At 41.0% G+C, this 23,107-nt stretch overlaps 1 protein-coding gene and 1 long non-coding RNA gene across 4 annotated transcripts in view; both read right to left on the minus strand.

Moving 5' to 3' along the window:
* The window catches only part of polrmt (polymerase (RNA) mitochondrial (DNA directed)), a 45,290-nt gene extending 27,993 nt beyond the window's left edge, over nucleotides 1-17,297 (minus strand). For 2 of the 3 annotated variants that reach the window (XM_061683972.1, XM_061683974.1), the window contains exons 1-11: nucleotides 17,124-17,297; nucleotides 16,746-16,844; nucleotides 15,131-15,900; nucleotides 14,015-14,148; nucleotides 11,239-11,425; nucleotides 8,437-8,586; nucleotides 6,849-7,016; nucleotides 6,552-6,722; nucleotides 5,760-5,999; nucleotides 2,758-3,543; nucleotides 2,218-2,340 (exon numbers count right to left, since the gene is read on the minus strand). In XM_061683972.1, coding sequence (XP_061539956.1) covers nucleotides 2,218-2,340; nucleotides 2,758-3,543; nucleotides 5,760-5,999; nucleotides 6,552-6,722; nucleotides 6,849-7,016; nucleotides 8,437-8,586; nucleotides 11,239-11,425; nucleotides 14,015-14,148; nucleotides 15,131-15,900; nucleotides 16,746-16,844; nucleotides 17,124-17,286 — 2,991 coding nt within the window. In that variant the 5' untranslated portion in view covers nucleotides 17,287-17,297. The remainder of the gene's footprint in view (nucleotides 1-2,217; nucleotides 2,341-2,757; nucleotides 3,544-5,759; nucleotides 6,000-6,551; nucleotides 6,723-6,848; nucleotides 7,017-8,436; nucleotides 8,587-11,238; nucleotides 11,426-14,014; nucleotides 14,149-15,130; nucleotides 15,901-16,745; nucleotides 16,845-17,123) is intronic. The other variant, XM_061683973.1, reaches the window with a different exon arrangement.
* Nucleotides 17,298-20,282: 2,985 nt separating this feature from the next.
* On the minus strand, nucleotides 20,283-21,318 carry LOC133406713 (uncharacterized). Its single transcript, XR_009769088.1, has 3 exons — nucleotides 21,029-21,318; nucleotides 20,636-20,719; nucleotides 20,283-20,569 (listed from the first exon to the last, which is right to left on the minus strand). It is a non-coding gene; the product is annotated as an uncharacterized LOC133406713 (long non-coding RNA).
* Between the last annotated feature and the right edge of the window lie 1,789 nt (nucleotides 21,319-23,107).

Here is a 23,107-nt window from a genome sequence, read left to right on the forward strand (position 1 = left end):
ATGAGCTCGGGCCCAGAGAAGCCGGCGGTGTTTCTGAGTGTTGTTGATAAATGGCTTTTGCTTTGTATAGTAGAGTTTTAAGTTGCACTTACGGATGTAGCGCCGAACTGTATTTATTCTTACTGTATACTGAACTGTATATTCTTCACATATTTGCAGATTTAAATTTGATTTATAAAGTACTGCATGATTTGGCTCCAGCTCCTCTGGCTGAGTTCATCAGCCAAAGAAACAGCTCTGAGCGTGTCACTCGAGGCTCTGTCAGAGGTGACTGTCTCATTCCTCTGCGCAGGAGCACTTTCAGTAAGTCAGCCTGGTCAGTGAGGAGCGCTGGTGAGTGGAACTCAGTACCTGAGGAGGTTAAACTGCTTACAACATACAAGGCCTTCACAAAAAAACTGAAAATGTGGTTAGTTAACACCTATAGCTGCCAACACTAAAAGACGAGTATGTTATGATGTTTTTATTGTTTTTATTTTTATTTTATTTTTTTTTTTTTTTTGTTGTTATGATCAAATTATTTGTGGTTTTATTCTCTCTTAATAGTAAGTCTTTATGTATCCTGTTTTATATTATATTGTCTTGTAGATGTATTTTAATGCTTTTTTACATCATGGCCAGGGGACTACAGATGAAAACTAGCCTTCTGGCTAATTCTGGCTTTTTTAACCATGTGTATTTCATGTGTTTTATGAAATTGCATTGTCCCCTTTCAAATAAACTGATTAATAATAATTAATAATAATAATAATTTACTGACATTGGTTTTCTGAAGTGTTCCTGAGCCCATGTGGTGATACACATGGGCTCTTCACACATTGATGTCGGTGCTGCCTGAGGGATCGAAGGTCACATGCATTCAATGTTGGTTTACGGCCTTTCCGTTACATGCAGTGATTTCTCCAAATTCTCGGAACCCTTTTTGATGATTTTATGGACCTTAGATGATGAAATGCCTAAATTCCTTGCAATTGTACGTTGAGGAACATTGTCCTTAAACTGTTCGACTATTTTCTCACGCACTTGTTCACAAAGAGGTGAACCTCGCCCCATCTTTCCTTGTGAATGACTGAGCAATTCAGGGATTTTTATACCCAATCATGGCACCTACCTGTTCCCAATTAGCCTGTTCACCTGTGGGATGTTCCAAACAAGTGTTTGATGAGCATTCCTCAACTTTCAGTCCTTTTTGCCACCTGTCCCATCTTTTTTAACACAATGTCCCAACTTCATTGGAATTGGGGTTGTAGATTCAAGATTGGAAAAATGTGCTCTGGTTCATATGCAGCCCATTGAGTGCACCATTGCTAATGATTATCATATTTCCAAAGGATTAAGAAGTGAATGTAATGTTCCCACCAGTCAGAGAGAGTACTTTTTTTTCAAACATTAATGGGGGCACACTGACCAAGTTTGCACGTCAGTCTTCGAGTTTGTGTGGTGTTTGAAACTCAGCTCTAGCCTTCCTGTGTGGAGTTTGCATGTTCTCCCCGTGCTTACGTGGGGTTTCTCTGGGTATTCCGACTTCCTCCCACATTCCAAAAATATGCATGCTAGGTTAATTGATGACTACAGATCCCAGGTAACAAACTCAAAGCCCAGAGGACTAAAAGTGGCTTGCCGCATCACTGTGTGGCCCATTAAAGTGTTTCTTTCTGAATAATTATTTTTCTTTTCATGTTGCCAGAAAATCTGTACCAATATTGCAATTTGCCTTCTGTTCCTTCCTTTACAACAGATTACAAATTGTTTCATCACCAAATCCCTTCTTAACATCATTTGAACAATAGTTGTGCTGTATCCAAAAATTATTTGTGTGCCACCATTTTCCATGAGTTGTGATTTTTAATTACATTTTTGGTTAGAAATACTGCACATATAGTAACAATCAGTCACAGGTACATTTGTGTATATGTAATAATATGATGAGGTGACTATACTGTACATTTATATGGTTTATACAGTCACAACAGCGCCCTGAGGGGAACCATGACTACAATGTAGCCAGTGACCAAAAGTAAGTTGCGCCCCCCTGCTAAATTATCCATATTATGGCAGTTTGTCTAAATGTGCTGTGTCACTGGCTGGTGACCAGTCCAGGGTATACCCCCTCTCTTGTCCAAAATCAGCTGGGATGGGCTCCAGCTCACCTACAACCCCAATGAGGACAAGTGCTATACAAAAATCAATGACAAGGAAACATTGAATAAATAGTACCTGGTGCACAGGAAAATGCGAGATGAACTGCGTTGGGTCTGGAGATCTCACAGCGTTGGCGATCTCCATGCAGCAGGCGAGCGCTTGCCACGGCTCATCTGCATTCATCCACCATTTCTTACCCTGAGGAGATAAACAAGTGTAAGGCGTGTGACCCTGAATACATACTGTATACTACATCAAGCAATATACAAAAAGTTACTTCGGTTTTAATGGTTGATAACGCCCTACAAGATTGTACAAAAAACAAAACCAACAAAAAAAAAAAAAAAAAAAAAAAAAAAAAAAAAACAAGCATTCGCTGATAATCCTAATTGCAAGGCAGGTAACCCGCCAAATTCCTAGCTGGTTTACGTGTGGTCAGTTGTCACTTGAGTGTTTTATTGTCTTAATGTTTTAAATTACGTTAGTGGTTTGTCATTCAAAAAAATAGAGGGCCATATTATGGAAAATCGGCACGGTGCCTAGTCTTTAGCACGTCTGTCTCACAGTTCTGCTTACAAAAGAATGTGAAGCAAATATCAGTAAAGATAGACGCACATTCAATGGGTGGTCAGCAGAGTCCAGAATGTCTTCCATAATAGAATCGGCGTACTCTAGCCTTCCTTGCAGCGAGCTCCTCTTCTTCAAGCCTGTGAGATTGACCAAGTGGATCTTGAGCCAGTTCAGGCCCTTAGGCCCGAGCGGCTTGCCCTCTGCGAACAGCAGGATACAGCGGGTTACGTCGCTTCCCAGGTGATTGAAGTACGGAGGACAGGGGTAGGTGCGTCCCCGGAAATCCATATTATGCGGGAACCAGAAGACCTCGTCTCTGATGTGGTTGGCGATGGACAGTTTATAGAGAGCGTCCATGCGTAAGCTGTGCATTTCGCTGCATTTTTTTCTGGCGATGATGACCTCCCTCTTCATGTGAGCCTTCTCAGTGGAAGTGTAAGAGGGGTCCTGCGGGTTGAAGAGGGGAATTTTGGGGGCCTCTGAGACGGGAGGAGGGATGTCTAGCTTGTCGCTACCTCGATCATTAAAGATAGAGATGATGACGTCCAAGAGAGGTTTGTTGATCCTCCAGGCACAGTTACCCAGCTGGTTAAGGGAGTCCAGGACTGGGTGAAGGTTCTGGCATCTCTCCAACAACTCCTCATGCTGGGTCACCCCATCCACACTGCGCATCAGCTTGGCAGGGGTCAGCAGGTACGCACCAAACTTGACCGAGGTCCAGGGCAAAGGAGGGCAACGCATGGGCATTACGGAGGAGTCAAAGGTAAGTTTAGTCTCCATGGCCTCCTGCTGCATCTGTGTCAGGATGGGGTGGGGCTTTATGAAGCCCACCTGAGGAGAGAGGCTAGTTCATGAAATCCATTTACAGAAAAATAAGAAATTTAAAACCACGCAAACGCCCTGAAAATAACAGTCACACTAAAATTAAAGAAAGCGTTAGTCCGAAAAATCTTCACTCCAGTAAACAGTTGTTTGCCTTTTGCCTTGCGATTGGCAGGTGACTGCTCCAGGGTGTACCCTGCCTCTTACCCAAAGTCAGCTGCGAAAGACTCCGGCTCACCCGCGACTATAATGAGGACAAGCACTAAAGAAAATGGATGAAGTTTTCTCAAATGAAAGTAGATACCCCACCACTAATTAACACAAACCTATTTAATGCTTACACATGATGTCAACAACAAAAATGCTCAAAATTACAGCAAAAAAACAATTTGCTCAACTGTTGTTAATATGCTGTAGTTTCTTCGAGGCTATAGCTTTACTGCGGAAGAATTAGTGCGCCGTAAATAGTCTTGTGTGAAGAAATACAGCAAACTGACAGCAAAAAATAAATAAGCCCAGCATTGCTTTGCACCACTCAGACTGTCATGCTGTGTCATAAAGTCATTAGCCAGCTCCCCTGATGAGCTAACCTCCAAAGAGAGCAACAGAAAAGGTGGGGAGAAAAGTCACAGCAAAGGCAGTGATGGCAAGAACTGCCTTGTAAGCACAAAGTGAAAGCTCCGTTATCTCCGAGCCGTGCGTCAAGTCCCCAACGTTTTCTCTTGCGCTTTCCCATGACACGGTCACGTCACCCTCCTGCAGAGTCTGGTGGCAGCCAATCAGCGAGCCAATTAAAAATGGGACACTAAAAAAAGGGATTAGTCTGGATTCTTTGCGCAGGAGGGTAAGCGGTTTTATAATTCACCCTCATGGGAGAGCCATGCTGGATATTAGGGTCCACAAGGTGACAGACTTAAGAGTGACAGAAAGCCAAAGTCAAGTGCCTTCAGATGCTTCTGGTCATCATTAATCCACAAATCTCTTACTCACTGGATGTCATTTCAATGAATAGGACTGACCTGAGAGGAGAGGGATAGGATCAATTAATCGATTAATGGATCATTAAGAATTCTGTCGATCATGTGGAGGAGAAATGAAGAGTGTTGTTGATCCGCTATCAACTAGTTTGCGCCCTAAAGAACAACATGATGTCAACTCTACTATGACAAACTGTCCAATCAACATTCATCAGTTCAATACGACACTGGCAGACAAAGTGGAATACAGAACATTAAGAACAGGATTATAACAGCCAATTTAAAAAAAAACCATTATAAATATTAACATCAATGGATTAATTGACGGCAGCACGGTGGGCGACTGGTTTGAGCGTCAGCCTCACAGTTCTGAGGTGCGGGGTTCAATCCCCGTCCCCGCCTGTGTGGAGTTTGCATGTTCTCCCCGTGCCTGCGTGGGTTTTCTCCGGGCACTCCGGTTTCCTCCCACATCCCAAAAACATGCATTAATTGGAGACTCTAAATTGCCCGTAGGCATGACTGTGAGTGCGAATGGTTGTTTGTTTCTATGTGCCCTGCGATTGGCTGGCAACCAGTTCAGGGTGTACCCCGCCTCCTGCCCGATGACAGCTGGGATAGGCTCCAGCACGCCCGCGACCCTAGTGAGGAGAAGCGGCTTAGAAAATGGATGGATGGATGGATGGATTAATTGACTAATCAAGGAAATTTAGTCAAATATCATTGTCAATTCCCTAGCATCTGCTTCTCAACTAAATTTTGCAGGAAACTGTACAAAACGTTAGACAATGCTTCCTTCTTCGTAACCATTTCAAATCAGTTTAGGGATTTAGTTTAGGCCCTTTAATATAAAGTTATTTCATAGGAAAAGTGAATTAATTTCCAGGTTTAAACTGGTGCTATGACACATAAGCATAAATATGTACTAGGCTTACCTAAAACTACAACTAAAACTATCTAATAACCTTTAAAGACACTTGACTGACACATAAAAGAGAGCGAAAATAATTTTTTTATTTTTTTCCCCCCCCCATTTTCATCATTAAATTTTCCCTCTTTTTCAACACTGGTTTACATGTTTTAAGTGGAGTCTGGCATGATAATGGTTTGCACTTCCATATTTTTACTTTAGAGGCATATTTTCCCCCAAAATTAGGTTGTACTCAAAATTGTACCACTTTACTGTGCAAAATCATAATACATTCACATGGAAACAAGCATTCCACTGACAGAGATGTGTGGACATGATACCTGTCGGTTGCTGCGAAAAGTGTACATGTGGTAAAGGATGGGGATGCGCTTCCTGTCGTAGGACGAGTTCAGGATGTCGCTATTAATTTTGAGGTTCTTCACCATCAGATCCAGCAGGTACGTTCCCAGCTCCAAAGTTACTATGTACGGCCATGAGGATTCACACCCCAGGAGTGTGGGCCCTGATGGATGTGCTGTCTCCAGCTTGCACCACTCCTCCCTGGGAAGGACATTATATGCCTGAAAGAAGAGGTCAATAACAGTTTATTTGCCCATAAGCACAAAGTGATGATATGAATCTTGGAAACTGAGTTCAGGTATAATGAGTGTCTAATAAACATTAGAAAATGTCATTTATTTCTAGCTCTGTGCTCTTGATTGAACAATTCACTAATTTTACCTTACATAACATGTCATAATCGCAACACATTATATCGTACAAGCTCTTCCGACTAACACGCCAGCTGCTGTGACACTTATGCTAAACATAGAGCCTCCTTTTGAGGCGAACATCTAAATGCGAAAGGTTACTTAGAAGGGCGTTCACATTAACCTTGGATTATGAGCCACATACTGCTTCACCATGTCTATGAAGAGACACATTATCTGATTACTGTATCGAACCTAAAAATTTTAAATCATAGGCCATATATTAATTAAGTTTTCTGTTGTGTTGTACTGCTTGAAAATATACCCGTTCAACTGTAAGATAGTAACGTCTTAAGCACGCAAAATTAGAACTTTGTTCAAATCTGGTAAAACATTATCTTACTGTTTGATTTTTTTGGATACCTTGGTGTCTTTGGCTAGCAGGTCTGTGTAAGCATTGTAAATGCTGCCCAGCTTTTCCACCATGTGATTCCTGTACTTTTGCTGAACAGAGTACTTGGTGTAAATGCGGCTGCCCACATCTTTGGCTAAAGTCATCAGGGACTCTCCGCTGGGAGGCATGCTGGAAACACTCTAGTAGGACACAGTTAACAGCAGTAAATAATCAGTCGTGTGAGTCAACCAATCACAGGAGTGCCTTGAACCTCCGCTGTCTGGCATTTCATCGAGCGGCCGGCTGAGTTAGGCGGGCTGTATTACCTGTATCATGATGTCAACATAGTCATTGTCCTCCAGCAAACAGAAGTAGGGATAGAGGTTGAGTCTAAAGTCCTTGGTGTTGGTCTTCCCCAGGATCATCTTGCCCTCCCTGAAGGCCTGGAGGAGGGCTCTGCGCCAGTGAGCCCGTTGCTCCAGCAGCAACGCCCTCTAAAAGGATGACTGTAGTTGTGATAACAACACAAACAACAGCAGCCAACAGCAATGCAACTACATTAGTTGAAAATATGCCTCAAAAGTGAAAGAAAACTTGGGAGTAATATTAACAAGCTCACGTTGACATAAATATACTTGTACATTATGCAACACAATTCCAGCAATAGTTATAAAATGGCACTGAAGATAAAATTATCACTCTGCAAACAACATCCTGTTCCTTCTCCGTGTCTTCAAAGGGTGAGTAGTTTTACTTTATTTTAATATAGAGCAGTTAAATCTTTACAGTTGTATGACAGTTAGGAAAGTTACATTGGTACTTAAAACATTGCATGGTTAATAGAATTTTAATAATGGGGACACTTTGTGCCTGGAACAAATTAATTTATGTTACTTTATTTCCGATGGATTTAAATTTTTGTAATGAGAACAACTCGGATGTCAACTTGCATCATTGAACAGATTGTGTTCTTCAGTAGGTTCCAGTACATCTAAGTAGTTAAAAGTAAATAAAAAAACAGGGTTAACACTTGACAACCTTGACAACTATGTTGTTGAAATGTCAACTTTGCCTCAGTGGTAAAACAGTCAGTGGATTTGTGGATAATGCACCATGCCCATCTGAGTATTTTAATACTTTATATTCAATCAGAAATCTTTAGCAAGCTTAGTGCAAGTCTAGATAGCTGATGGAGAGGTGACTCTGACTGCCTCCTCTCTGGTGTCCTCCATTACAATACATTATTATTCTGCCCTGCCTGCTTGCCTGCCTGTCTGTAAATGCTTCCTGGCCACCAGGGACTCTCGGCCTTGTCGCTTCCCACGTAGCCCATCTGCAGAGGGAGACGAGCCAGCCCGGACTGTAAATGCCACGGTTAGAACACAAGATATGACGTTTTCCTCCTCCATACTTGCAGTGGACAATGACTGCCCTTCAAAAGTAGTGAAATAAGACAGACTAACTACAATCAAGGTTTTTTTTTTTTTTTTTTTTTTTTAACAGTACATCAAAATGTTCCATGTCGAAAATAGTCTAAGTTTTTTTTCGCAATTATTTCAATATATATTTCATCCTTTGGAATGCTGCAAAAGATTGAGTTTCTTGGAAAGCATCCGATAAGATCAAGGACATCAATTATTTACTAAATTTACAAAAACAATGACAAAAAGGCACACTACACCCCTTCCCTACACTATTTTGCCATTTCCAACAAGAAGATACCAATTCAACAATAAAAATTCCTTTTATCCCAAAATCTGCCCATGAATAATTTGGTACGTTAAAATACGTTAAAACACCATAGACGCATATTTTGGGTCTATTTAGTCCAGTCTACTTAACCTAAGAAGGTTTTTTTTTAATATTTCTGGTGTCTGAATGCAGATTAGGTAGATAAAAATAAGGGTGGCTTACCATTTTAGCCATGTGTTCTGTGATAGGCTTTTCCGCCTCTACAGAGTCAATGGTGACTGTGCAGGCATGCTCCATGTCTAGCTGGAATTTGAAACGTTCCTGGAGCTCATCTCGAGTGAAATCCAGCTTCGGGTACTGGTGGTTATCCCTCTGAGGTTACAAACAAGGTAAAATTTATTTCATACTATAGTTGCAAGTCATAAGAGCCCAATTAAGAAAAGACCGCAAAACACTATTCAAAGGGACAGGGGTGGGCAATTACAACTTCCGGTCTAAATAGAAATTTGATTTAGCCGGCCATGCAATTCTAATTACTTCAGAGGAAATGTTCTGGAAAAAAATATATATATATTATCAATGATGATCAGAGCATTGAAAAACAACCTTGGTTAATGAGCCATATGCTAATCACTTTTTCAAAATACAAATACCTGATCACACGTAGCAGCCTATTTTGCCAGGTTTCCATTACAAACCTGCCGAATGTTCATAATAGATAAAAATAAAAATGTGTTCATCAATGCACAGTATTTCTTCATTTTATTATTTAGTATGACCCTAATATATGGTACTGAAGGAGCGATGACTCTCTCAAAGTTGAACCAAAATCAAACTGCATTTTATATGAGCATGTGACACAGAGCAAACAGTATTCTAATAAGCTTGAGCTTCTGCCACCAATATGGTCTCCCGAGGCTTCACGAGAGACCGTCCTGTTTGCTATTCCGCTATCGAGCGAGCCAGTTTATTTGGGCAGCATTTCAGCCGTTAAGTCGCCAATGACGTCAGTTGTGAATTATGAAACAAAAAACTCTCGTTGGTCAACAAAGACACAATGAGATAGAGCAAAGCCAATAGGATGCAAGAATGATGTGGACGCTTAAGAATACAACACTTGGAATGGAATGAATGAACAATGTAAAAATAAGGGGAGGTGAGGGAAAGGGCAGATAGGTGAGAGGCATTCAAAATCACTAGAGCTCTTGTATTGGCAAGGAGCATTGGTTGATTACTGGGGGCTTGAGTCATCTACTCTCTAAACTAAAGCATAACGTATATGATATCATTAAAACTTAATGGGCTGGCTCCAAGAACAATATTTGCTTATGGTTTGGAGAAGAGCGGAGAATTTGAACAGTGGTGGGAGCATGGAGAACTAATCCGTGCTAGTCAAAAGAACTATACTCTGCACGTTTGATCAGTGCAATTTCTTCCTCTAAAAAGACAACTTTGGTGTTTCTCAGTGTTTATTGCAGCAATATAGAAAATATTTTCACGGCAGTGTTGAAATATCTTGAAATATTTTCATTTAAAAAGTTAGTGAGAGAAATTGTACACGACCGTTGCACCTGTTTTTGCCAGTTTTGACTATTTTATTTACCATGTGCTATGATAGAATGTAATGTATGATGTAATGATACCACACTGTACAGTTTGTTATCGATGTATTTGCTTTTATTTCGCGTTGTTTTACTCTGTTTTCTGCTGCGGGGTCACCATTGAAAGGAAGACTCTTCTAAATTGCCTTACCTGGATAAATAAAAGTTGAAAAAATGTTTAGCAGCAGCACTGCAATCATAAACTTCAGCTTTACAGATGCCACAACTGCTCTGCAAGCGATTTGTGTTGTGGTGAAGACTTCTATCCCCACACTTGGGGCTTACAGTCTTAGTGAAGGTAATTACAGGCATCTAGTAGGCTCCCATGTTATTTGTTTGATTTTTCCAGAAGGGGGAAAAGGAGGCGTATATTTAAAACGGAGCATGTTATTTAAGTGGGTGCTGTACAAGCAAGCAATTAGGGTAAGGCATGTATTTGAGGAAATGCCATATTACTTGGTAGAAACAGGCTTAACAAATGCACTGTATATTACTGCACATAATGATTATTTTGACTATTTTGCATACTTAAAATTGTGTAAACTTCTTGTAAGGAATTCAATTTCCAACTTCACGTAAAGCAATATTTTGACAGACCGGCAAAGAAACAAACAAACAAAAAAAATCTAATTATTCGTAATACAACTCACCAGTATACTTAATGCAGTTTTTGTAATTAGTGGGAGCCCTGAGCTTGTTTCTCTTCAACAAGCCGGTCCCATCTTGGGGAATAGGAGACAATGACACCACAAAGTGTGTAATTTATCTCCTCTCTACTCTGTAGATTTGTTTCGGTTGCTGTCATTGCAGAAAATCATGCTTCATAAATACAAGTTGTTGGAAATGGAAGCACGGTCAGTGCTTTTTTTGATGGTTTCGAGTCTGTTTACGCAGAGCAGGCTTGGTGCATGAGAATCACATTGCCATAAACCTGTATTTAAGTTGATTAATTTGATTAAGTTGAACCTGATAGTGTCTCTTAAATCAAGTATAATTTTCTTGTAAATTGTAAGCTGCTTTTCTTCTGTCATTATTTGGCCATTTCCCCTTTCTGAAGACTTTTGTTTTTTCAAATTTTTACCAGCTTGTGGGCTTACTTGACTATACCGTATCATAATGTGTGAGAGAAGAGTAGTTAGACATATACAGACGCACACGCAGATGCACCTGATTTTTAAAAGAAAACTTATTGGACTCTAATGATCAGTAAAATATTTTTTGTTCAGTAACTCTCACCATTTTGCTTTAATAAACCAAGTATCGACAACCTATTCTAGTACTATAACTCTGTCTAATAACAGTAATTTTTTTTATGTTTACAAAGTAATTGGGGAAAAAAAAGTGATGCTGATGGTTTTTTGTTGTTGTTTCACTCTCCATCGGCCAGTAACGTATATCATTGAATAAGTTAGGAGTCAGATACCTTTGTGTAAAGGTCCTGAACCAAGGAAGGGGGGCTTTGGCTTGTAGTGTGGTTGGAGGCTGGCTGGTAGTCAGGGTGGATGACGCGTACAGCTTTCAGTGCCATTTCTCTTTCATCAAGCTGGAACACACATTGGCTGAAGACATCGTCCACAGAGAAGCCATCCTCCTCCATCTGGTTCAAGCATCTGTACACACACACACACACAAAAACAGGGTACCATGGTTACACTGCAAAGTTTATTCATTGTTTACAAACAACAGTTGCAGAATATCAAGGACTGTGCTTGCACTGGCACAGGCCTCTTCTGTCTGACCAAAAATGTGAGCCCGATCCAGAGGCAGATGGACGCTGACAGAGTCAGAGAAATTTTGATTCAAAAAGAATCTCGTCGAGGTCTTGACCAGACTGCACAATGCAGATAATGCTAATGTGCACCCAGTGCCTGGCATACAAATGAGAAGTGGAGGAATATAATTATTTAGATACCAAATAAAACCCATGCTCAAGTCGGGGGAACATTTTAAGTTCAAACATTTTTTGGAAAAGTAAATGCCTCGAAATTCATAATTCATGACTTCATGTGAGAAGTCAGAAAATATGGTGAGACTTAAACCAGTGAACATCTAAAGCATTAACTCCACAAGTTTGTTTGGCTTTTTCTTTGGCTTTGTGATTCATTTCTTTAGAAATTAGAACAACTTGGAAGTCAACTGGTGTCTAGGAGCAGATTGTGTCCTATATTGGGTAAAATTAGCCAGTGGTGGCTTTGTGTACGGCCTTTCATTTGCAGTCTGGACACAGAGAAGCGAACATCTCCTACTACATCTCCTACTGGAGGGGGTCTCAGAGCCGCCAAATAAAATATGTCTCCCTACACAGAGGTTCAGTTAGCTTAGTATACATACTTTACTATGCAGCATGCATTCATGGAAAAAATTATTAAACCACCCACCTGGTAACTAAAGCTAAATTTGTTTAGACAAATTATGATAACAAAAATAGCTACAAAGAGTTTACTTTAAGAGCTGATATCTAGCCAAGTTTTTTTCTCTCTCTTTCTTTCTTTATATTAACCAAAATCACTGGGAATACATTCAAGCTGAAGCATGTCAAACAGGACAAAGTATGATGGAATCAGTTGCATTTTTGTTGTGTTCATTGTGTTCTTTAGGTAATATACCTTTAATGGTACGAGGCATTAAAATGAACAAGAAATTGAAGAAAAAAGGGAAGTCTAATATTTTCTCCCATGGTTGTATTGTTTATCTCAAACAAAAGTACAGTATTTCATCCCCTGATATCCGTTTCACTCAATGAGCAAGAGTGGTGTTCAGTGTTTGGTTACATCGCCCCCTAGAGGGAGACATAAGAACTACAAAATATATCTTCTTTATCTATTAACCCTTCCATTATTTGACAACTCGAGTTCAAGCGCGACAACAGCTAAAGCCAACAAGCATCCATCCATCCATTTTAAGTACCGCTTATCCTTGCTAGGGTCGCGGGCATGCTGGCGCCTATTTCAGCTAATTTTGGGCGAGAGGCGGGGGTACACGCGGAACTGGTCGCAGGCCAATCACAGGCCAACAAGAATTTATATTAAATTATTTTATTTATTTTTTTTATCGAAAACAGCAAGGCACCGATTAATTTTGAATAAGATTATACGATCAAGGCATCATTGTAAAATCATCACATGGTACATATGAGCACAACCCTTATTGATTTTTTTATTTTTTAAATCACTGGCTTTCCTGTGTGGAGACTCAGTGCTTGTTTGGGTTTCCTCTGGATACTCAGGCTTCTGCCCACATTCCCAAAACATACATGTTAAGTTCAGTGAAAAGTCCAAATTCTTCATAGGTGTGAAAGTTAGGTCGCTTGGCTATATGGGCCCTGCGATTAGATGGCGACCAGTCCAGGGTATACCCCACTGGTCAACCAAAATCAACTGAATTAGGCTCCAGCGAACCAGCAACCTTAATGAGGACAAATGCTATAGAAAAATGGACAAAATGGTGCCATCCATTCTTGATGAATGGAATGAGGACAGCAATGCACTAAAAAATAACATATTTGAAATGGTATGCAAGGAGAAAGCATTTATCTCCAGCTCACTTTTTGGAAAATTCTCTTAAATTCCTTGGAGACTATGTCAATGTAAAGTGTGCAGTTTTCGTTAGTGGGCAAATTGAGCGAGCCTTGTACAAAGATGGGATTAGTCCGCCAGCTCGTCAGTGTGATCCAGAGGAACAAAGGTGACAAGAGAGAATGAACAATGGGGTGTAATGAGCCTGGTGACTGCCTATGCAGCACCGGGGGAAGCAGAGAGCTCAGGAGGACGCGGCACTCGGAGAGAAAAAGTCAAAGGGAGAAGCGTGTGTTTATTTGTGTGGTTATAATGGGATGGATGACTGAGGGAGAGGATAGTGTGAGGGCAATGAAGGTGAATGCTGTCCAAAGCCATACAGAGGCACCAAGGGATACAGTTCAGTTTGGTTCACTAAGGCTAGGCAATCTGTGCTGTGCTTGGGTCCACTCGATCCCTTAACTCTGGTACATATGATAACAGCTCAGTGAACATCAGGAAATAATTCATAATAATTATCTCTTCTGTCACAGAGGAGGTCATGCCAAATCATTACAGTGACCAGTTCTGACAAAAAAATTGGGATTTAAAACTGAGCGACTGGGGACAACATGACACCTGCTGTTAGGTCTCGGTACTGTACACATTCGTGTGAGCTGTATACAGTGTGTGGTGAATACATACCTATTAATAACTTGGGGGGAGCAGTAAGCACTACGGCCCATACATTCCAGAGCAGCACAATACGATCCAATATTTGGCCGCAGACTTGCCTCCTCTAAGAGAATAAACAAACGGCCAATCTGATTCAAGGTGCCCTAAAAAAAAAAAGGAGAGCCAATTAACTTTGTATGGAGATTCGCCTAAAAATGACAAAAGTACGTCTCCTGTAGAATTAATGTGACCTCAAGGACAACTTGTTGGAACCTCTGCAAACGTTTTAATTTGGAATACGAAATAACTCCATGAAACCTTGCTGTTTCAGTCACAATGGAAGCGGCACCCCCACCCATTTTCTGTCCCTAGTGTGAAGCAAACAGCAGGCTCAGTTATGTTCTGGGGCTGCTTGCTAAATCCAGCACATGGTGTCCTGAAGCTGTGCTGGTTGTAAAGAAATCTCAAGAACATTAAGGCATTCTGGAACAAAATATATGGGTCTGAAAACGAGATAAAAGACAAAAATATACAGCTAATAAAAAAAACAAAAAACAAGAACGGCTAAGAACAAAATATTACTAGACTATTCTGAAGCATCCTGATATAAATATTACTGGACATCTGTGGGAAACCCCCCCCGAAACATACAGTTTGGAGAAGGCACCCTTCGAACCTGAGAAGGTTGGACGAACTTGGAGACTTTGCTCGTGTATATTGAGCCAAAATACCTGTCAAGACATGCTTAAAGCCTCATTGAGAGTTATAGAAATGGTTTGCAGTAATTCCCTTAAAGTGGAATAAAATATTAAATTGAGCCTCAAGGTACCATCATTTTGGTCCAGGCCATTTTCATTAGACTGGTTTGTAAGATAATTCCATTGGATCACAAAAATAAAACAATGCAGACTATTCATTGGCTCATTTTCAGTAATTTTACATTCATTCTTACTTTTGTTTCAAGTTATTTTAGTGTTCCCCCCCCCCCACCCCCCTTTCACAACAGAGAGGTACCAAAGAGTTTCTCGCCATGTGTATAATGTGGAATTTCACCTAGCGTTGGTGGGTCTACTCTGTACATATCCCCCACAATGAACGGAGGTTCACTGGATTGTCATTAAAAATGAACATGACTTTTCACTATACCTTTTTGGCCCAGACTCGCAGCATGATGTTGTAAACGTCCGTGTCGAGAACTGCCCGTCGACTCCGAACTCTGTGCTGGCTGAGCAGGAAACTGTGCGCTCGCTCAATGTCCCCCGCAAACACACACGCCTCCAGCCAAGAGAAGATGCAAGAGCGGGTGTTCCCTACGGCTCCTTCCGTGGCCTGCAGCGGATGCTCCGGTTGAGTCAGGCAGGACCACGGTCTAGCTTGCTGACTGAGCCTCCTCTCCAGTTCCTCCACCTGTGCAAGCTCCTCATCAGTCACATGGTTCTTTGCACTGGGAGGTTTATTCTTAGGGTTCTTTCGTTTGCTTTTGGGGGCTTTTTGTGATGCAGCCTGAACGTTGGCATTCACGTTGCTCTTCTCAGCCAAGCCAGCAGGGTTTTTGCTCGATATCGTTTTGTAACTTGTGCCAGGAAGTTTAGGGTTGCCCTTACCACCGGGGTGCTTTCCTACCACTTTCTCCTTGACGTTCTTCTGCAGCTTCTCACGGAGGTGCTGCCGTTTTTTCAGCTTGCTTTTCTTCTCCTTAGTTAATTTTTCCATCCAGCGAGTGGGCTGGGATTTAGAGGGTTCCCTAACGACATTCTGCGCCCATTTGGAAACATCTTGCCTCTCTGGAGGTGTGTTAGGAGTTCTGACAGAGGAGATGTGGCTCCCTGATGAGGGGGCTTGAAGAAACTCCACATTTGCTTTTTGGACATCAAAAAGACTTTCAGGTTGAAGTTGCTGGATCCTGGCCTCTAGCACTTAAAAGGAACAAATGGAAAATAAAAATAAACACTTGTATTTCCAAATAATTGGCCATATTTGTAACTGTGAAAGTGAAAGGTTGGATGTAATGAAAAAATGGCAACTAGTTGTTGGAGAGATGCTAATCCGATTCCTGGCTACTGTCCCCACTCCCCTAGCTCAAGTGCAGCCCTATTTGCGGGATCCTTTCACTCTCACATCTCCACTTGCAAGCCTGCAAGTGTGTAATTTGGTTCTGTGTGTGTGCAGTGATAACACAAAACATATACATTATAAAGTGCAGTGTATTTTAATTTGAGGAATTATAACCACTTTAAAGGTCCCATAATTTACCAAACCAACTTTTTCTAGTATTTGGAACTCTACGATGCCTTAGGAAACATGTGAAATATGAATTAAAATCGTCCACGCATTCCTGAGTTCCAGACATTTTTCTGCCAAGAGGCCTGAAATTAGGTCATTCAAATTTCTCCAGTTTATCTATGTCACTAGCGAAGATCTCTACCGACCTCTCCGGATAAAGCAGATACAAAATTGGGTCAAACAGAAGTGGCTGTCAGAGGGGCCTTTTCTGGACACTCTTATGAGAAAACCAAAGTGTTGTTTTTTTTTTTTTTTTTTTTTTTTTTAAATGAACTTTACACCTTTATACAAATTCCATGTTAGAGAATTATTGGAATGAAGATCTAAGTAGCCAAAATATGGGGCCTTTAAATTAAAAATATGGCGAAATTAGAAGTGTTACTGTCCTCTTACATTTACCTACCATGCTAATACACATTTGGCATCACATTTCAGGATCAGGAGAAATTATTGCACATAATTGTGTGAAAAGGCTTACCATCTAACAGCTGAGTTTGTTCCACAACACGTTTCTTTGCATCTTCTGTCTTCCGGACTGAAAATGAGACGTTTCTTCGATGAGGTTGCAAATGAGTGTCTGGGGAAAATTAGTAACAATAATAATAAGCATACGACAAACACAAACCTTGGTTTGTATTCATGATGGGTAGCGTGTCTTTTCACTTTAAGTGGTCGAAGTTACTCAAGTTGATATCGTACATAGTTTATTTTCTGTCAGTTTATCTGATATTTTTTTTCGCTTGAGAGCATATTAAACATTGAGTAAAATATCTGTAAATGAAAATCACACAATGCTATCAACGCCCTCAGCCACAACATTAGTCGTAAAAAGCAAACTAAATATCAGTCGCCTCACCTGCTAGTAGCCTAACTGCGCCATTTCTCACCGCCAGACACCGCTGACAGCATTCTGCAAGAGGGGCGCGAGACGTACACTTTTCCAGCAAACTGCGCCGATGAAGACACTTGACGAAGGCACAAACTCTGAGAAGTGACATGTTGACAAGGAATAACCGCATTACATGCCGACACTAGGGCGCCATTTTAAATCAGACCAAGCTAGCGCGAGGCAGCGCTATCGTCATTCATACAGACATAGCTAGATGATCGCAGAGCCATTGATACGTTGTTGTTGTTGTTGTTGTTGTTGTTGCTGTTGTTGTTGTTGTGACACAGTTACATTTACGTGTTTGTTCGTCCCATCTCAACTACATTTTGTTCTCCAAGCATTTAACATTTGCAAGTCTTTCGTTTCATGAAAGGAATGCTGAACTGTGTTCGACCTACAGGTGTCAGTGTCGCTCAAAGCAATTGAAAGCAAACCAAAGTTAAGTTAAGAAATAATCTTACAAAATTAACATTTAAGAGAAAAGTATTCGACCCCTTATGATACAGGTGTCAAACTCAAGGCTTGGGGTAAGTTCTGGCCGCCACATCATTTTAAGCAAAATTTCAAATTGTAATATGTAAGATAACATTGAGATATTGCAAGCATTTTTTGTTACTAAAACCCATCCATCAATTTGTTGTGTATATTTAATATGAGGCGATTAAATATTGGTGTACAGTATATGGTTTCGCAGTCGTAATGGCTCTGTGACAGAAACCATAACTACAATGTGGCCTGCGAAAAAAATGACTTTGAGGGGCTCTATTTTCGTGACTAGTGCAAAAGCAGTGCTGCGAGGTGGGCTAGACCCAGTTTTGGTCATTTCGTGGACCGGCGTATCCCCGGCGCATTTGAAAGTGAGACGTCTGCGCTGGTGTGGGCGTCGTCACCGCCGACTTCAGTCATTTCCAATCGAAGCGTTCTTTTTCATTCCCCGTGAAAAGTGGCGCAATAGTCTCGCATGGAGACATCTCTCTAAGATCCATGCGTGACTGGAGCATTGAACGTTACTAGGTAGCCTTATTAAATAGAGAATGAGATGGTGAAAACCACTGGCAACTTAAGTATGTCCACAGACGTAGTCATGTACAGTATCTACAGCCCCTCCAAGACCGGTCTGCCAATTTGGCAAACACACCAGCGAGCCTTGAACTTGCACAAAAATCAAGATACGCCTCCATTTGTGCCCTGGTGCATGTTTCGGAGTCTACGAAAATAGACCCCGTAGACTCTCAACTAATCGATAAATCATTTAGTCTAAACAATTGATCTATTATCAAAATAGTTGTTGATTAATTTCATAATCCATCAGTTGTCGATTAATCGATTACTGTAGTTGTTTCACCTCTATTATTACATCATATATATTTGTAGTGAAATAAGTAGGGACCCTCCCTACGACGTGTTGCAGTTCTACACTGCAAACAAAAATTACAAATCGTTGAAATATTATATGAACTTTAAATTGTGTTTCAATCCAATCATTACCTATAGTGCTTGCCCTCATTAGGGTTGCGTGCGAGCAGGAGCCTATCCCAGCTGACTTTGGGGCGAGGGGCGGAATACATCTCAGACTGGTAGGGCACCTTTGTATTTTATATATGTGTGTATGTATATGAGTAAATGGTGTTGTATAATGATTCTCGAGCCATCCCAAGACTTGGGGCTTTATTTGTAAACAGTGATCAAATCTTCCCACTTGAGTTTTCTCCTGCAGTCTTTCATTTTGTGTGAGCACAGAAGCTTGAAACATCCATTACAGGTAAGTCACATACATTAGGACCAGAAAAGTCGTAGAACTTTTTGTCTCAAAAGATAAAAACTTCACCTCAATGTGCATCTAAAGGATTAACGCTGTTTTTAGCATTTTCTGTTTTGTCCCTTTTTTTTGTGGTGTGTGATGATAACCATAGAACACTAAATTTAACTTAAGAGTCTAGCCGCCCAGTAAAATATGAGCAATCCAATTAATTGAATGTGAATTACATACACAAATTCACTGTACCGAACAGATGCCATCACGAATGCAGCAATGCAATACATATTATACTCCACCAGGTGACAGTATTGCTCTACAAACACCTTCTTGTTCCGTTTCCATCGTTTGTTATCCTGTTAAATGATGAGTAGTTTTACTTAAAGTTGCATTTAGTTTTATCATAAATATGTATCAAATGGATTAATGACAATTGTGTTTTTTTTTCTACAGCTTTTTGCGATGCCAAAAGATCTGTAGAGTTCTATAGATGGCAGAGAAGAAGTGTGAGAACAGAAGCCGGCAGAGCAACGCTTTCCTGTTCCTTCACTATTATGTGTCCTCTGTCAGGCATCTTGGTAAGTAGTTTTACTTTATTTTAGTTTGAATTGGCAAATGTTACACTGTTACTTAAAAAAAAATATCTGTGCAATTGTATGTTAGTCTGGTACAAATTAATTCAAATTGTTTTAATTTTAGAACAAATAGGAAGTCAACCAGTTCAACTGTACTCTTTAATCACTGTGGGAAAAAGAAAAAAACAACGGCGGCTAGGCGGACAGCCGTCTTTTTTGCATTGGCGGGGTTGAAAACATCCCAAAGCTCAACTCAAGTGTGACTCAGCAGTAAAGCAAAAGTGAATTCATCTCATTCTGTGAGGTCTGCTGTCTTAGCACCCTGAGCTTCACCCCGGTGTGTGTGCGCGCACTTGTGTGAGTCCTTGCAGGAGTGGTGAGTTGAAATCAATCAGCTGCCCTTCTTAAGATGGCCTTGGACTCCACCACGCTGCCAGATTGTCAACTCTCTATGACAAGTTCGTACATCCAGCCACTCAGCCCATTTGTAAAAAAAGTGATGATGAGATGAAGCATCGATACAACTCATAAGGTCAACTGTATCGGCATATGTACCGACACTTCATTAGGAATCATTTACTCTATGGCGCCATCAAGAGGTCAATAAAATATACTACAGTCTTGTTGCCACCTACAAAACAAGTTATAGGAGCACAGTCAAACACAGTATTAGAAATAGGAATGCACTTTTGCTACTTGTAGTAGTGCTTGCAATTAAATAAAGATAATTAAAACCCCAATATTGTTCATTGGTTTTTATTTATTTTTTTAAAGTAGTTTTTCTATAGAGCCAGAACGAAGGCGGTTCCGCTTTTTTGTGAGGATTTATCCTGCTTTGGAAAAAATCCTCTCACAAGGCACAGATGAAGCTTGAGTGGAAAGGTACAGAACAGCCAGTGTGAATAAATTTGGAAAATAATTTCTTTGCTTTCTCCAGTACTGCAGTGGGTCCTCCTATCTGTCTATGTTTTGTTCTGCCGGGTATTTCTGTACTTCGATTGTTGCATTTACTGTCAGTGATGTAGATGTGGGAGTTATACTTTGCTGAATGGATCTGTCCAGGCGATGCCACAGTTTGCTTCCTGAGAGAGAAAAACAGTCTAAGTCACTATATAGAAACATAAATGTTCATATACCATATACATTACCTTGTGTTTGTGACTGTGAAACATCAGATGGCAATGATGAAGCTGAAGTAGAGGCTGACGTAGGGGCTGAAGCGCATCTTATAGCTGAAGCACATTCAGAGGTCAGTCGTCTTTCTGCCTCAGCAGCTTTGTGTGGACTGAAGAAGCCTACCGTATTTTCACGACCATAAGGCGCACCGCACTAAAAGGCACAGTCTCAGTTACGGGTTCTATTTCTATATTTAACACATACATAGGGCGCACCGTATTATTAGGCGCGGGCATGGTAAAAACATATGCTAGCTTAAAACATACGTTAGCATGCATGCACACTAAAACAATGTTTTTAAAAAGGCAGTGGGAGCAAACCTGAGTTCGGTTGTACTTCATTGAAGTATTTAACAATGTACTCACGTTATTTTTTGATCAATCCTCATCCACGAATCCACGAGTCCTCATCTTCTGTATTCAAAATGAACAGCTGGGCAAGTTTTCAATCAAACACAAGCAGACACGTTAGCCCAAGCATCCACAATCAATGCACAAATTGTGGCGTAACTCGCCTGGCGCTGCCTCCTAGTCTTAGTAAAACTGCGTTCGCCATCTGTCATCCATGGCTCCCACGCCGCTCGCAACTTCACTTTGAACGCCCTGTTTACACGGATGTCCAGCGGTTCGTCAAGCCTCCCGGAATGATGGCAAGCTTCCTCACTTGCTGCACATGGCAGAGTTATTGGACTCAGTCGAATGATGACTTGAGACGCTTCTCCCGGCTGTTGTTTGCTCATTAATCCATTGCTCGAGTTGGTCTTCCAACTCGGGCCACATCGCCTTGTTTTCGCGTTTTGTTTTTCTTTTTTTTCCGCGGAAACTCAGCTCCGTCTTCTTGAGTTGTCGAAGCTCGTTTTCCTGCTTCAACCGCTTGCGAACCATGGATTCGTTGATCTTGAATTCTCTCGCGGCTGCTCGATTCCCATTCCTCGTAAGCGTGTCTCTTCTGGGTGCCATTTTCGGGGGTCCCTAGCCAAACTGATGTTGTTTTGCACAATGCACACCCCGGCGCCATATACCTACTGGGGGCGTGGCTTTAGCGTCCTCCTTCACGCACCCTTCCCCCTTTATGTCAGCATGCTGTCCTCAGCCACGTCCTCTTGTCCTCTGTATAAGCAGCGTGTCGGCAGGAAATGCTCCTAGTCAGTCAAGCGGTCAAAAAAAAGTAAAAAAAAAAAAAAAAAAAAAGTCAAGTGGAGCCCCGTCCATTTTGGAGAAAATTTAATACTTTTACGTGCGCTTTATGGTCGTGAAAATACAGTAGTTTTTAAAGTCTTGGATCCAGTATAGTGCTGAGAGATAAAATACTTTGAGATTGCAAATGGAAGAGTTTTTCTTTTAGCTGTTTTTTTTAGACACCCCACTAATGCCATGCCCTCTGGAGTGCCCACATTTATTTCCTCTTCTTGCAGAGCATGATGGAGCATGGCCAGCCATAGGGATGACTTTAGACCCGGACACACGCTTTTCCTCTGATAACTCAATTGTTGCATCATTGAATGGTGCCAGAACTTTTAAAGGATCTGAAATTATGTTGAAATGCTGGGAAGAAAGAGGAGCAATGTCAGTATTCAAGCCAGCCAGGGATGCACCAACCGGTTCAATTTCGTGAAAAAGCCTCTGGAGCATATTAAATGTACTATTCCAACATGTCTCCACCTCCTGGATCAGTCTGAGAACAGGCCGACCCATTTGCAGTTGAACCTGCAATAGTCTCTCCTACAAGTAAATCAAATTATTCTTATTTATCCATACATATACATGTGTGTGTGTGTGAGAGAGAGAGAGAGAGACAAAGATGGAGGGGGGGGGAATTTCTTACCTTTGCAGTAGTGCTGCTCTTGAAATATCCAACAGAATTCCTGCTTTTGTCCCTTATTTCTGATAGTTCGTGAGAATTAAGTGCTTTTAATGCTCAGATTTAATGAATGTGCCAGACAGATGACATGGCGAACTCCCATTTCTTTAGCGCATGCACCCATATTGGCAGCTCCATCCGTGACTAGGCAGGTGACCTTGTTACTGATGCCCCACTGTGCAAGAAGGTCTTTTTTTTTTACACTGGCCAAATTTAAGGCAGTGTGTGATTGTGGAATGTGCGTAACACCTAACATAACATGGTATTTTCATCGACAAACTGGCCAGTGACGGCACGGAATGCATCAGTGTTGATAGAGGTCCACATGTCTGAAGTAAGGCTCACTAATGAGGCTATTATTACAGCGGCTTTAGCCTTCTCCTTCGAATCATCATATTTTTTTCCCACCATCGCTTTCAGGGCCTAAATACAAGATGAAAATCAAAGCAATAAATACAATTCACAAGCAATAGTAGAACCACTTGTACTCAAGATATTTAAATTCACACCTGGCGAGTAGGAGGTACATAAGATGGGTTCAGTGATTTCACCAAATTTTGGAACCCACTCCCATCTACAATAGA

The sequence above is a fragment of the Phycodurus eques genome, chromosome 8 (assembly GCF_024500275.1).
Source record: "Phycodurus eques isolate BA_2022a chromosome 8, UOR_Pequ_1.1, whole genome shotgun sequence".
Classification (NCBI taxonomy): Eukaryota; Metazoa; Chordata; class Actinopteri; order Syngnathiformes; family Syngnathidae; genus Phycodurus; species Phycodurus eques.